The sequence below is a fragment of the Leuciscus leuciscus genome (assembly GCF_965113295.1).
Source record: "Leuciscus leuciscus genome assembly, chromosome: 24".
Lineage (NCBI taxonomy): Eukaryota > Metazoa > Chordata > Actinopteri > Cypriniformes > Leuciscidae > Leuciscus > Leuciscus leuciscus.
The window spans coordinates 12,905,730-12,919,741 of NC_138723.1; the positions used below are offsets into that span (position 1 = coordinate 12,905,730).

The 14,012-nt window shown below is 36.5% G+C and overlaps 1 protein-coding gene across 4 annotated transcripts in view; it reads left to right on the forward strand.

The window, feature by feature from the left end:
- Positions 1 to 14,012, forward strand: part of igsf9a (immunoglobulin superfamily, member 9a) — a 34,125-nt gene that overhangs the window by 4,708 nt on the left and 15,405 nt on the right. For all 4 annotated transcript variants that reach the window (XM_082158393.1, XM_082158392.1, XM_082158394.1 and 1 more), the window contains exons 2-3: positions 843 to 927; positions 2,179 to 2,373. In XM_082158393.1, coding sequence (XP_082014519.1) covers positions 870 to 927; positions 2,179 to 2,373 — 253 coding nt within the window. In that variant the 5' untranslated portion in view covers positions 843 to 869. The remainder of the gene's footprint in view (positions 1 to 842; positions 928 to 2,178; positions 2,374 to 14,012) is intronic.

The window sequence follows — 14,012 nt, forward strand, 5'->3', positions numbered from 1 at the left end:
GATGTGTTAATGATTAACCAAAGACCGCAATGTTAGACTGATGACTCTGTGACATTCGGCTGCAGTTGTGTATGTACTCTGAGGGAGTTTTATCGTCTTGCAACTTCCTGTATACCCACATAGCCATTATTGATGGTATCCTGTAAAGTCATCTTTGCACAGGTTAAGTATATACCGGTATATATAAAAGTTGACATGACGTGTCAAGCAGTGACACCAGTTTCCTGCTGTGTGACATGTATGCATTTGTATGTTTACAAATCATCAGATAAAAAAAATAATGCGTCAAAAATGTATTATAAATATACATTTACTTTAATTAATTTTATAAATTCATTAAGATTGCCGAATAGTTTCAAAGATTCAAAGTGTTTTTTTAGCTCCATCTGCTCAATTGTTGCCACAGTCCGATTGATATGTTTATGACATAAATAAGATTTTTAAAGAAAAGGCTTTTGAGTGGAATTACATTATAATGCAAATGTTTAATTATGCATAGATTGGTAATAAACGAGAGGCTGTTTTAGTAGTTACAGTGTATTTAATCTCTCTTGAGCTGAAGGCATCACATGTCGTGCTGGAGATTGAGTCATTGGATCTCATTTTACAGTTTAAGTTTATTCATTAATTAAGTAGTTCAATGCAGATATGTTGTTGTGCTAACTTATTGTGGTTACAATATAATCCGTACATAAGATCCCATAATCCTCCTGTGTGCTCTGAGATTATAGAAACAGGCAAAGCAAAAGAGGTGTGGTTATTTTTGTGACATACTGTATGCTTTCACTGTGGTTGAGGTTTGTTTGCCTGTTGTCTGATCTTGTATGTTTGATGTTCTGCAGGTATGTGAATCTGTATGAATACCCATCATGCTACTGAAGAATCTTCCTCTATTGGAAGTCATTGTTGCAGTACTGTCCCTATTCAGTGAGTATTTTACAGTAACAACTGATATACGCACAAACATGCAGGATAAAAGTCACTGGTTTAAACCTCTGGTGTTCTTTGGTTATTTTTGATCGAAAAATGTTACGTTTTGTTTTTTTATAGAATTTTTTACTTCATCGGAGTGGTACGAAACTTGGTAAAGATTTTGACACTTAGTATGTGAACACACATACACACAAAAAAATCATGGACATGATTCGAAAAGATTAAATGGTCCTGAAAAAAATAATCACACTTGTACTCCTCGCGGTCAAAAAAGGGAGACATATAGTGGCCAAAAAAAATCAAAGATGGAACACAACTTGTTTTGATTTGATTTTGATTTATGGCTTTGATTTTCTTGCAGTTTTAGAGTAAAACGTGTTTTTGAAAATATATATTTCATAAAATAGTTGGTTTATTGGTTTTCAGTGACATTACAGAATAGGAAAAACAGTAGAGCATAAGACATTGTCCATTTATTAATCCCTTACATGATCACATACACACATATATATATATATATATGTATATATATATATATATATATATATATATATACACACAGCCCTAAACACAACAGGAAGTCAGCTATTTTGAACTTCCTCTCAGATTTTGTGCAGTTTTCGCCATTTCCTGATGTTGTACTTTAACAAACTCCTCCTACAGTTTTGATCTGATCCACTTCAAATTTGGTGAGTGTAATCTTAAGGCCTTTGCGACGTTAAATTGCGAAGATCTTGAGTTTTCGTCGAAGGGTGTGCCCTTGGCGGCCTGACAAACATACACCCAATTTCGGCCTTTTGGGGATTATATGCATGATCAGATAAGTTCAATATTAATGTTGCTTGCAGTTCCGATGTTGCTAGGCAACCACAAACAGCCTGCAGTAACTCAGGCATACAATGTCCAATCTGCCCCAAACTTAACATGTTTCATAAGAGTCCTGTCCTGAACACATGACCATGCTCATATTTGGTTATAGTAATAGCGCCACCTTCTGGTAGCAGGAAGTGTGGCAAATACAAATTACTTTGACATAGTCCTCCTATATTTACATACTGCCCACCGTGCTCTGTTTTCCTAAAGGCGCTGGGTGGCGGCGGCATGGGTGCGAGGGCCCTTTTCATCGCTGCTTGCAGCTTTAATTATTTATATTATATTTCTGTATCTAAATAATATGTTGTATAATTATACACACAACTTTTATTTTTACTTACAAAATTTACAATTATTTTCTCATCATTTTAGTTCACCCAAGTGCAGCTGAAGCCCACGTCCGTGCCAAGAAAGGGGACACTGCTGTGTTGACATGCAGTCTACCAGCCCCGGACAAGGGCAGCACTGCTCCTCAGCACGTCATAGAGTGGGTGCGTCAGGACTACGACATCCCCATCCTCATGCACTTTGGAGTGAACAATCTTCGAGTGCATCCCAGCTATGATGGTAAGTGCCTCAACACTGTGAGCTTATTGCAGGGGTCAGCAACCTTAGGCACATGAAAAAGGTTGGAATTTTTGCAACCATGCATCAAAAATATTTCTAAGCTTGTAAAAGAAAAGAAAAAGGGTAATTGCAACTTTTTATGTCATAATTCTGACTTTTTTTTTCTCACAATTGCTCATAATATAGTTATTTTTTTCTCGTTATTTTGAGAAGAAAAGTCCAAATAATGAGATATAAAGAAGATATATATTGATGTTGGCTTGACAAAGCCTTGTCTGAAAGTTAGAATGTTTTATACAGTTCCTAATAGGGGTGTAACGATTCGTTTTTACAACGATTCGATTCGTATCGCGATTCGTGGTTGTCGATACGATTCAAGGACGATATTGGTTCATTTAGAACGATTCGATCCGAAACGATTCAGTGACTTGAAATCGATTCAGTGACTTTTTAGCCAAAAATTATTGTAAGGGAATCAGGTATAAGGAATAAAGTAGGACTGCACGATTATGACAAAAATTATAACTGTCGATTATTCCCTTGAATTTGTAATTGTGATTATTAATTACGATTATCACAACATTGAATTATGTTTTTAATAGTTTGGCCATGGGACCCACATTTCCCCATGGTCATCAAGCCGCGACCCACCTTTTTAGGAATTATATAGGCCTATTATAATACATGTGTTTTTGTTAATACAATCTTGGTATGAGCCACCACAGTCATATAAAAATATACAAAATAACCACTAAGTGGCATTTTGTTATGGAAACAACAACAATTATGCTACCATGGTGATACACAATACTTAGAAGAACTGGTAAAGAAACATGGAAACTGCTCCTGATAAATAGCAACACACATGACGTACCAATAACGTAATTTATTGGTATTTTACTTTTATTTCTTAACTTACTAATTTACGACGTTGCATGCTCGTATGTCTTTTGCACTTTAGTGAAGTGATACAGCGCGCGCTGGCGCATTTGTGCGTGCAGTTGAAGAATGCCGCTACTGCAGTATAGCGGCTGAGAGGACAGGGAAGTCCGTTTTTCTGAGGTGAGAGACTTTTAGTTTGCGCTGCATGTTGTCGCGCTGCTGCTGGCGCGTCACGCATGGCGATCACGTCACAGATAGGCAGACTGAATCAAGTAACGTTTAACGCCTTTATCATTAAAAGTGCTAAGAAAAAACATCCATATAAAGTCTGACGTGCTTAACGTTACATCCAATGCGTTATTTCCTAGTATCGATACAATCGATTCATTACCTTTTAAAACGATGTTAGATCGATATATGTCGTCCGGAAGGCCAACTTGCCGAGCACAGATCGATATAGTTGGATCGTAGGAATATAAATCGATACATCGATCTAGTTGATGAATCGTTACACCCCTACTTCCTAACATGTTATCATGTTGTTAGCATGTCTTAGCATGTGTCTAGCATTATTTTACATTTTGATTGCATGTTTTAGCACGTTACTAACATGAATTAGCATGTTTTAGCATGTTGCTAGCATCAATTAAAACATTGCTAACATGTTTTACCATGTTGCTAGCATGTTTTAGCACATTGCTTGCATGGTTTAAAGGGCACCAATTATGCCCCTTTTAACAAGATGTAATATTGGTCTTGGGTGTCCCCAGAATGCATTTGTGAAGTTTCAGCACAAAATACCCCACAGTTAATTTATTATAACCATTTGAAAATGTCATTTTTGGGGCCTGTTTTAAAAAGAGCTGTTTTGGAGTGTACCACCTTAAATGTTAATGAGCTGCATATCCCCGCCCTGCTGCTGGACCCAGATGATGAAGAGACACGAATGAGAATGGACTAAACGTCTCGGAATGGTTATTTGATACATTTATGTACTTACAAAGTTTTAATCGCGTCCCCTTTGCAATTATGGATGTGCAACACACACACACACTCACACACACACACACACACACACACACACACACACACACACACACACACACACACACACACACACACACACACGAACTGTGATAACTTTTTTTGAAACTACACACACACACACACACACACACACACACACACACACACACACACACACACACACACAAATACTGTGATAACGTTTGCTAAGTCAGGGGTTCCCAAACTTTTCCATGACAAGGCCCCCCAAATACTACTAGGTTCTGGCCAAGGCCCCCCTTTTGCAGGATGTGTTATTGAACCCATCGACAATACTGCGGCAAATGTAGAAATAAATAAATAAAACATCTAGGTGAACATCAGATTATGTGATGGTGTTTGATACCAGCCAATCAGAAAGATTATAGAGATGAACCAATTACAATTTTCAAGACCGATTCCGATTTTTCATTGAGTTTGACCTGCAGATACAGATTTTAGCCGATTCTGATTTCATTTTTTCTAACCCCTTTACAGCACACACAAATATTTATTTTCTATAAATATATTTTTTATAAAACACCACTTTTACCCAAACTGATTAATAAAAACAAGTTTAAATGGGAACATTTTCTATAAATATTTTTGAGTCTTCATTTTCTTTTCTGACATAGCTTACTCCAGTTCTTGTTAAAACACACTATACATGCAAATTATGTGCATTTTTGGTACTTTTTGTGTGAAATCATATTTATTTTGTCCATCAAAAGTGTGCTTTCGCTTTAATTGAGCGTGAGCAGCGCAGCAAAAATAGACGGCGCCGAAACCCTCCGCTGCTCACGGCACGCGACGCTCCTGCTTGACGCTCACGCGCTGCTCCTGCTCGCGGTGTGAACGCACTCAATGAAAATGCACGCCGAAAAAAAATTCGCGCTGCTCACGCGCCGCTCGCGGTCTGAAACGGCCGTAATTCACAAGGTTTCCTACATGTGCGGCGATGCTGATGTTACGCGATGTTAATCATGCGGCGCCCGAGTGCATTTGAATCGGCATATGTCAGACTGAAAATCGCCCGAAAATCGGCCAATTCTGGTCACCAGCCGATCAATCAGTTCATCTCTAAAAGATTAGCATTAAAAGTATAATGTTCAGATAGGCTATGCAACAAATTATTATAATGTTATTTCATAACAATACTCATATTAACACTTTTTTTTTTTTTTTTTTTTTTTTTTTCAACTTGCTGCGGCCCCCCTGGCGCCCCCTGGCGGCCCCCAGTTTGAAAACCCCTGTGCTAAGTACAAACGATTTATTTATTTTTTTCTTAAGGGGAGGGAGATAGACGTTTATATACTGTCTATGGAGATAGAGCAGACCTTAATTTATTTACATTTGTAATTGCTGCAAAAATGATATCCTACGTGACATAAAACTGTCTGACGTTGTTTGTTGAGACATCTATGACGACGACAATAAATAGCTTTAGACGCATTTGTTGTTGAACTGGCTGACATCGATTGAAATGATTATTTGCTCAAAAATCATAAAATACACTTACTTCTGGAGGTGACGTTGAATCGCGAACTGTAGGCAATGATCCACACTTGATTAACTTTGACCCTCGTTCACTAAACAGTCAGTCAGAAAATGAAGGAAGTTTAAGTGGCGCAGTTTCTTCATAAATAAAATCCATCCGCTGCGTTTTCAGTGGCTCTGATGTCAGTGAAGACTACTATGTCCATTCTTAAATTCCACAACAGAACACCTAAGTTACACTTCTTATGAGACATTACACACCGGCTGTCGTTGAAACAATGGAGGATGCAGATCACCGAGGGCGGGGTCTATGCCAAACCCAGACTGTCAATCAAACTGCGTCGGTGGGGCTTAGCGCATTTCTACGTCACAGTGAGGGAAATCTAGAACAGGGCGTTCTGAGACAGTGCTTGTGATTTATTGACATAGTAAAAAAACTACTGGGTGGATTTTTATCATTCTAGGGTGGTTTTGCTCACACACTGCCAACACACATTTATGTTCAAACACCATGTAAAAGTGAATTGTGCATAATAGGTGCCCTTTAACTAGTGCTGTCAAAATTGTCATGTTAACGCGTGATAATTTTTTTTTTAGTTTAACAAGTTAAAAATATTTAACGCAATTAACGCAGAATCAGTTTTTTTGCCCCTTTTGGCTGGTGTTACAGTATGATCACGCTCTATTCAAGCAAATGCTTTTAAACTATTCACGCACGACAAAAGAGAACGCAGTGCGTTACTACTGGTACGCGTCTGTGAATCTCCTATCTGTGTGACACACTCGTGCGCACAGAAAGCCACTTCAGGCAGCGCTTGAATGGACAAAAACACACATAATTATGCAAAAATGTATCCTCGCAAGCACAGTTAAACGGGTTAAATACTTGTGAGAAAATAGGATGCGCGTCAGATCCACATCATGTGCTTCAGGTCATAAAGTGATAGCAGCCTAATAAACCTATCAGGATTAATCTATATTTAATTGATCATTTATGCAGTGAAGACAGTGGAGTGCAAGTGTTTGATAGTTTTATTCAATTTCTGTATATATCCTACCTGTGAGACCTGCCTGAAAATCTTAAAGCACTATTTACAAGGTTACATGGGTCAAAAACAATGAAAACAATAACTTTTAGTGCATTTTGACTGGGTAAGTAAATATCTGAACCGGTCTGACTGGGTCAATAGAAAAAAATTTGCCCTGATATATTGGAGGGCTGGTAAATGTGAAATGTATTGTAATGGGTTTATGTGAAAATTGTTTTAAGTTCACTTAAAAAGTTGTTATATTATTTAAAGCCTAATAAATGTTAAAAAAATTATAGCTTTCAATTATACTGTAATGCTGAATGCTTATAATTAATGGCTAAAAAATGTATAGAGACACCAGTATTTGTATACGATACTGGTATTCTTTCGAGACAATGTGCGATTATTTTTTTTATTTTTTTATTGATTGACCACACTAGTTTTAACACATTGCTAGCATGTTTGATCACATTGCTAACATGAATTAGCATGTTTCTAGCATGTTTTAACATGTTGTCTTAGGATAGTCATTAAGCTTTGCTAGTGATAGACAGTTTAAATACTCTATGGTCCTCTTTCGGTGTTAAAAACTACTGTCAGGATTAACTAAAGACACGCAGTGAAAAATTACAGATGAAAAGGTGTGGACAGGGTTATTTTTGACCTTATGACCTTATGGCATATGCATTTGTAGGAGTTTCCCAGTCAGACGCAGAATTTATGGGAGTAGAGCATTTAAATGAATCATGCAAGGTGATTTACTAAGGTTTGCGCTCGTCAATGTACTGGTATTTGTGCCATTATTTAACGCCCCCCAAAAAAGCATGTCTTAAACCAGACGCTTACTGGTAGATTGTGTTGGTCATTATGGAAATGATCCGGCTGCGTCTGTGTTCTTTAATTTGCGTGTCGTCAGTAGATCACGCGCCGAACTTTCCACTCCCATCGGCGCTGTTTTGGAATTGCGCTCTCACGCAAATTTGCCCCGTTTAGTAAATCTGGCCCTAGAAGTCTTATTGTACAAAAATGTATATAAATATATTTACTGGACTCAGATTCATTTCTATAATTAATTGAATATCAGTTAAACTGATGTTATTGACATTTTGATGTTAGATTTTCATTTTTATGTTGTTAATCAAAAAGGACCTCTGAGTTGGGACAGGTATGGAACAGTGGTAAAATATAATTGAAAAATAAAAAATGGCACTTCATTTCGAAACGGCTGCTGAACCGGACTTATCGTATTGTAAACCACATCCTACTCCACAATGCGGTATCTCTTACCTCTTTCGTAATTTGTACTCCTGAGTGCCACTTCGGTCATAGCGTGTCTCGTCTTACAGTAACTCTGCTCTTTTGTGTGCTCTGTGGGACCTGCTAGTTTCTCCCCCTCTCATTGCAGAAGTCCCTATTGTGTCTTTGGGAGCTGGAATACAAAGGGTTTCTACAGGGAAAAGTCGTTCAATGGCTGAAAATACCTTTTTTCCCCCTGTTCTTAAAAAGACAATGGCTCTAAAATAGAAAGAAAGAGGCTTCCTCGGTAACACTGCAAGTTTCTGTGTTTGGATTAGTACTCACCTTCCACACAGTGAGCGGATGACAGGTTCAACACTGCAGTTTATGCATGAACACAGTGTGTCCCTTTGCAATTAAACAAATTCTTGAAGACAGCACTGCACCTGTTCGTCGCGATGTTGCCCGGGCGATGGAATGCAAACCTATTGAGCATCAGCAAAAACTGAAAAAGTCAACTTATAACTTGGTTTATAACCAAATTCATTTACCTTGCAACAAGCAATGGATTATTTGCTAATGTATAAAGAATTGTGAATTAGTTTACATGTGTGAAAAGCAACAATTCATAAGTAAATTTGTTTACTTGTATGACAAGCAACAGTTTATAAGTGATTTTTTATTTGTGTAACAAGCAGCAGTTTATAAGGGATTTTGTTTACTTTTGCGACAAGCAACAGTTTATATGTGATTTCTTTTTAATTTGTGCAACAAGCAACAGTTGATTTGTTTTATTTGTGCGACAAGCTAGTTTATAAGTGATTTGTTTTTGTTTGTGCGACAAGCAACAGTTTATAAATGATTTTTTACTTGTGCGACAAGCAACAGTTTATAAGTTATTTAAAAAAAAATATTTGTATGACAATAATATATTTTTTTATTTGTGCGACAAGCAACAGTTTAGTGATTTCAATTATTTTTTTATTCATGCAACAAGCAAACGTTTTTAAGTAAATTTGTTTACTTGTGCGACATGTAACAGTTCATGCAGAGATTTGTTTACATGTACAACACACAACATCTTTTAAATTAATTTGCAACACTTTATAAGTGTAACGCTTAGATCCACAGAAGACGAGGATGATTATAGGCTACGTTTACACATGGCCGGCTATTTTCATAAACGGACATTTCACTCTCTACGTTTTCAAAAATAACATTGTGCACACCTGTCAGTTTTCAGAACAGTGTTTGTTTACACAAACCCGTCTACATATGCCGTCAAGAGCATGCCAAACCTGTAGGTGGCAGTGTAACTAGAAGCTCAAGCCCACGTTAGCCAATCAGAATCCCGAAAATAGCAACAACAGCAACGAATCACTTCCTCTTTCTGGTCGCACTTTTGACGCAGGTGCAAGTTCTGTCACATACTGTGACGTCGGCTGCCTAAATCTCCACTCTGGCCGGAGTTTTTAGAAAGAATCGTTATCAGAGGCGAATTCTCTGTTTGCGTGTAAACGAAGGGCACAAACGAAGGGAAATGTCTCAGTTTTTCTAAATAACCATGTACATTTAAATGGGGCCATAAAAGATCATATGATTTTTTATGAACTGAGAATAACAAGCCAACATACGAAACAGAGTGCTAGTATACAGACAACAACCGACAATGAACTGAGGGACAAAAGGAACTTAAGTACTGGTTACAAACAAGGTTAATAAGGAGACGCAGCTGAACTAAGAGGACTAATCATATCAGTAACCATGACAACTAATAAGTGGCGGGAAACTAGACAAAGGAAACACGTGACTGAATGAAAACAAAACAAACTGAACGTGACTGTGACAATAAGCAAATTTAACAAGCAATAGTTTTGATACATGAATTTGCTCTTGCGATAATCAATTGTTTATTAGTGAATTATGTGACAAGCAATGGATTACAAAGAGATTTGTTTTCAAATCATTTTTCTTGTGTGACAAGCAATGATTTGAAAGCAAATTGTATCTAATTTTAAGCAACAACAAAAAACAAGCTATTGTTTATAGGCAAATGTTCGGTTAATAACGGCTTCACATTTTTAGCATGTTTTATTGTTTTGTAGCTCATATGAGACTGAACGCCACTGAATATCATTTTATTCACATTTGTTCAAGTAAACTAAAGGCGGGAATGAATGGCTTCATGTACACCAACAGCTGAATAAAGGTTAGAGGGCGTCACAAATGTCGCTATATGTGATGTGCAACAAAGAAAAGAAACAAAAGGTGTAAAGCCGGGACTTTTTGAGCGGTGCCAAACCGCAGGTGGGGTTGAAGGGAAGCATGGGAAGAGGTGAAGGGTGAGCTTGGTGTGAATTTCATTGCCTTAGGCTAAATCCCAGCTAACAGAGATCATTCCTGCAAGGTTCTCCCAAAGTTATGAACACACGTTCTTCCAGTAACGTTAATAGAAAGTTATCTGGTCTTTAAAAATGTTCTCAAATCTTTAGCACAAAATCATTATTTATACATCACTCATGGAGCGTGTTTTTTTCTTAAACGTTTTAGTCGGACATTCATCTAACATCTTTTAAATGTTACAGAATGTTCAGAGAACGTTCAAATGTATAACGTTCCCTTAATGTTTGCAGGACGATAAAATGGAATGTTCCCTTAACGTTCGTATAACCAAGACATTTTTTTTAATAGAAAATGTTTAAAACTCAACGTTTTAAACGTTCAGAGAACAGAAATAACAAACCTTAGCAAAACGTTCTTAGAACATGATAGTGTCTCATGTGTCCACTCTGTAAAATTGTCACACTCAACAAAACACTCATCTTTCTAGAAACCTAAAATTTTGTTGGCCTCTTGCAGTGGTGGAATTTGTGATGATATAAGATTACTTCACAAAGTAGACGAGATCTACAGATTGCAGTGAAGAGTGAGGCTCTCTTTTTCAAATGACCACCCATCCCCCTTGTCTACTAGCATTCAAAAACCTTTCTAATGAGCAGCACGCTATTTTCAAAGCCCATTGGTCGGATCAAACCAAGCAGCTTCCCAGTAGCCTGTCATGATGATTCAAATTTCAAAAGATAACAGTGTCTTGAAACACAATAAAAAGAAAACAGACGATGACTATGGTGTGAAACCCGACCCTCGCTTTCCTGAGCTGAAACTGGAGAGTCCCTACCTGGGAAACCTGTGCCAAGAGGTGACACAATGTCTCTGGGATACAAGGCAGCGGATAGGATTTAGACTCCAAGTTTCATAGCCTCAAGTCATTAGACTGGTTGAATTAAACCTCCAACTAGGAAACCTTTTTAAATTTGAATAGGTGGAAGTGGTGACTAGTGTTACTCAAATAGACTTTATTAAAGGTCATTCTTCAGCGTATTCCTTTTTAAACATTATTTTTCTTAAACCCCTTAAAATAATTGTATTTCTACAGCATAAGCCTGTTCTAACATTGGTTTCAGATGATAAAGCATGTAGATACAAATGACAGCATATGTTGCTCCAAGTCTAATATTAGTTTCTCCTGAGATTTGACTCTGCGTCGACTAAGCAACGAGCGTGTGTTTGTTCGGCTGTGATCTGCTCACTGGTAAATGGTTAGTAAGTCATAAGTAAACAAGTGAGTTAATACTTGCATGTGAAACTTCAAATGAATCTTTGCTGAACCAGGAAACAGGTGAAAACACACAGATGATATTTTTGATGTTTTAATGTATTGCAATGCAATGAATATACAGTAGATGGTTGTTAAGAGATACTTCCCAGTCCTGTTTTTATTATTCATAAATGGGCATAAACCCATAGAGATTGCCTTTTCAGAGGTGGGGACTCATTTCTCTATTTTGTTTTATGTAAATATCAGATTATCCCTCATTAGTTGCTTAGGAGAAATAAAAATGACATAAATTGACATTAAAAAGTGTAGCACTATAACCTATATATATGGATAGCATAACTGAACATTTGATCTGGAAAGAATCTGAGGAGAAATATCTGAGTTCATATTGAAATCTTTTTTCGAATGCAAAGTTTTGCAAATCTTAGTGTGAGACATTATTGAGATCTCTTCAGAAACTCAAGAGAGAAGGAGTGTTTACCCGGGATCTTTTTCTCAGGAGACAAATCTGTGAAGCAAGAGACGTCAGCAGACGTCTCAGTTTGCTCTCCATCTAACCTCTTTGCTCTCTTGGAGAAACAGAGAGATAATAAAATGATCTCATTCAAGTTATTTTGTCTTTCCATTTGTGATTTCCCTGCTACTATATGGAAGCTGCCAAAAATAATAAATAAATAAATATATGTAGAAATGAAAAAAACAAAAACATATATGAATATGTTATTATCAATTTTATTATCAATAAATATGTTATTATATATATTTTTAATGTATTTATTTATTATTTTGGCATCTTTGGAATTACATACTATTATAGCTGTTTTTCGTCACATTGTTGTCTTAAATTTTGAAATGAGTTTCAACAACAGTTTACTTTCTCCTCAGCTTTTTTTTCCAGTAGTATCGAGTAACTTGAGAATTTAAACTCCTCCTAAGCTCCGCCCCCGAACTGATTTTAATCCCTGTCACCACAGCAACTAAATTCAAATCCACACCACTGGCAGCAGGTACCATGGCAGCTTTTTAGGGCCGGATTGTGGGTGTTTGGGCTGGACAGGAACAGGTTATATATTCCAAATCCCTTGGGATGGTGTCCGTGTCCCTTTTTCCGTGACCTCTGTCTTCCATGTGGGTAAAATAAACAGGCGCGGATGGACGATGATGCTCTTAGCTGTTATCTCATGCCCAGTTCTGTTTCCACAGTCTCTCCTCTTGGGAGCTCAGTTAATGATCGCTGTGCACCGCCTGTTTTCATAAATACCTCATAGCTGTACACCATGCATCGGCCGCACACGTGTTTGCAGATGATGGATTTTCAGTTTAAGTCAGTTTTATCTTTGATGTGGCTTCTGTGGTGAAGATTTTGACCGCTGGTCTCTTTAAATGACCATAGATTTTGAGAAACAAACAAGTCTTTGAAAAGCTCATTTGGTTGAATGAAAGCGAGATAAAGAGAGAGAGAAGAAAGAGGAGGGAGGGAGGGGTGAGTCAGCAAACACCGTCGCTATGGGGCGCAGTCACCTGGCAACTGAGAGATAGAGTTTCAAACTAAAATGATCTAGACTAAACACTTGTCTATCTGAGCCTTGTGCAACTGAAATAGATGATATATTAAACACTTACATGTTCAATGGGTATTTTAGATTTTTAATTAATTTATTACATTTGAATAAAAAAAATAGGTCTGTAAAACTATTATATTTTATTGAAATAAATTTGATTTAATTAAAAAATCTTAAGTCTGAAACCAATATACTTTATTTGTTCAAACTCTCAATGACTTGTTTTTTATTGTTGTAATATATATATTTTTTAAAACTGAAAATTAAATTGTAAACTTAATTTAAATGGACTACAACAAAATAATAAAATATTCAAACTTTGTTTAGTTTTGCTTTTGCTTACACTTCAAAAGATAGTTGCAAATTTTGTTTAATATTTATCTTTTTTGTTCTTGTAGCTTGTGGTAATTGTTGAAATAAATAATTGTTTAAATAAATAGTATAATTTATATTATGTCTACTACAGAATATATACGCGTTGCATTTGTTTTTACAAACTCACAAATACATGTATGTTACATGTTTCATTTAAATTGATAATAAAATTGTGAACTTAATTTAAATCTAATTATAATGAATATGAATACAAATAATACAAACATAAAAACTAATAATACTCATATATAAACATAATTAAAATCACATTTAAAATGTACTCACTTTAAATTTACCTATTTTATATTGAGCTTGTTTTTTAGCTTGCTGAATTATTAAAATAGTGTGTAATATTATATCTACAGCGCATACGCTTTGCATTTTTGTACAAAC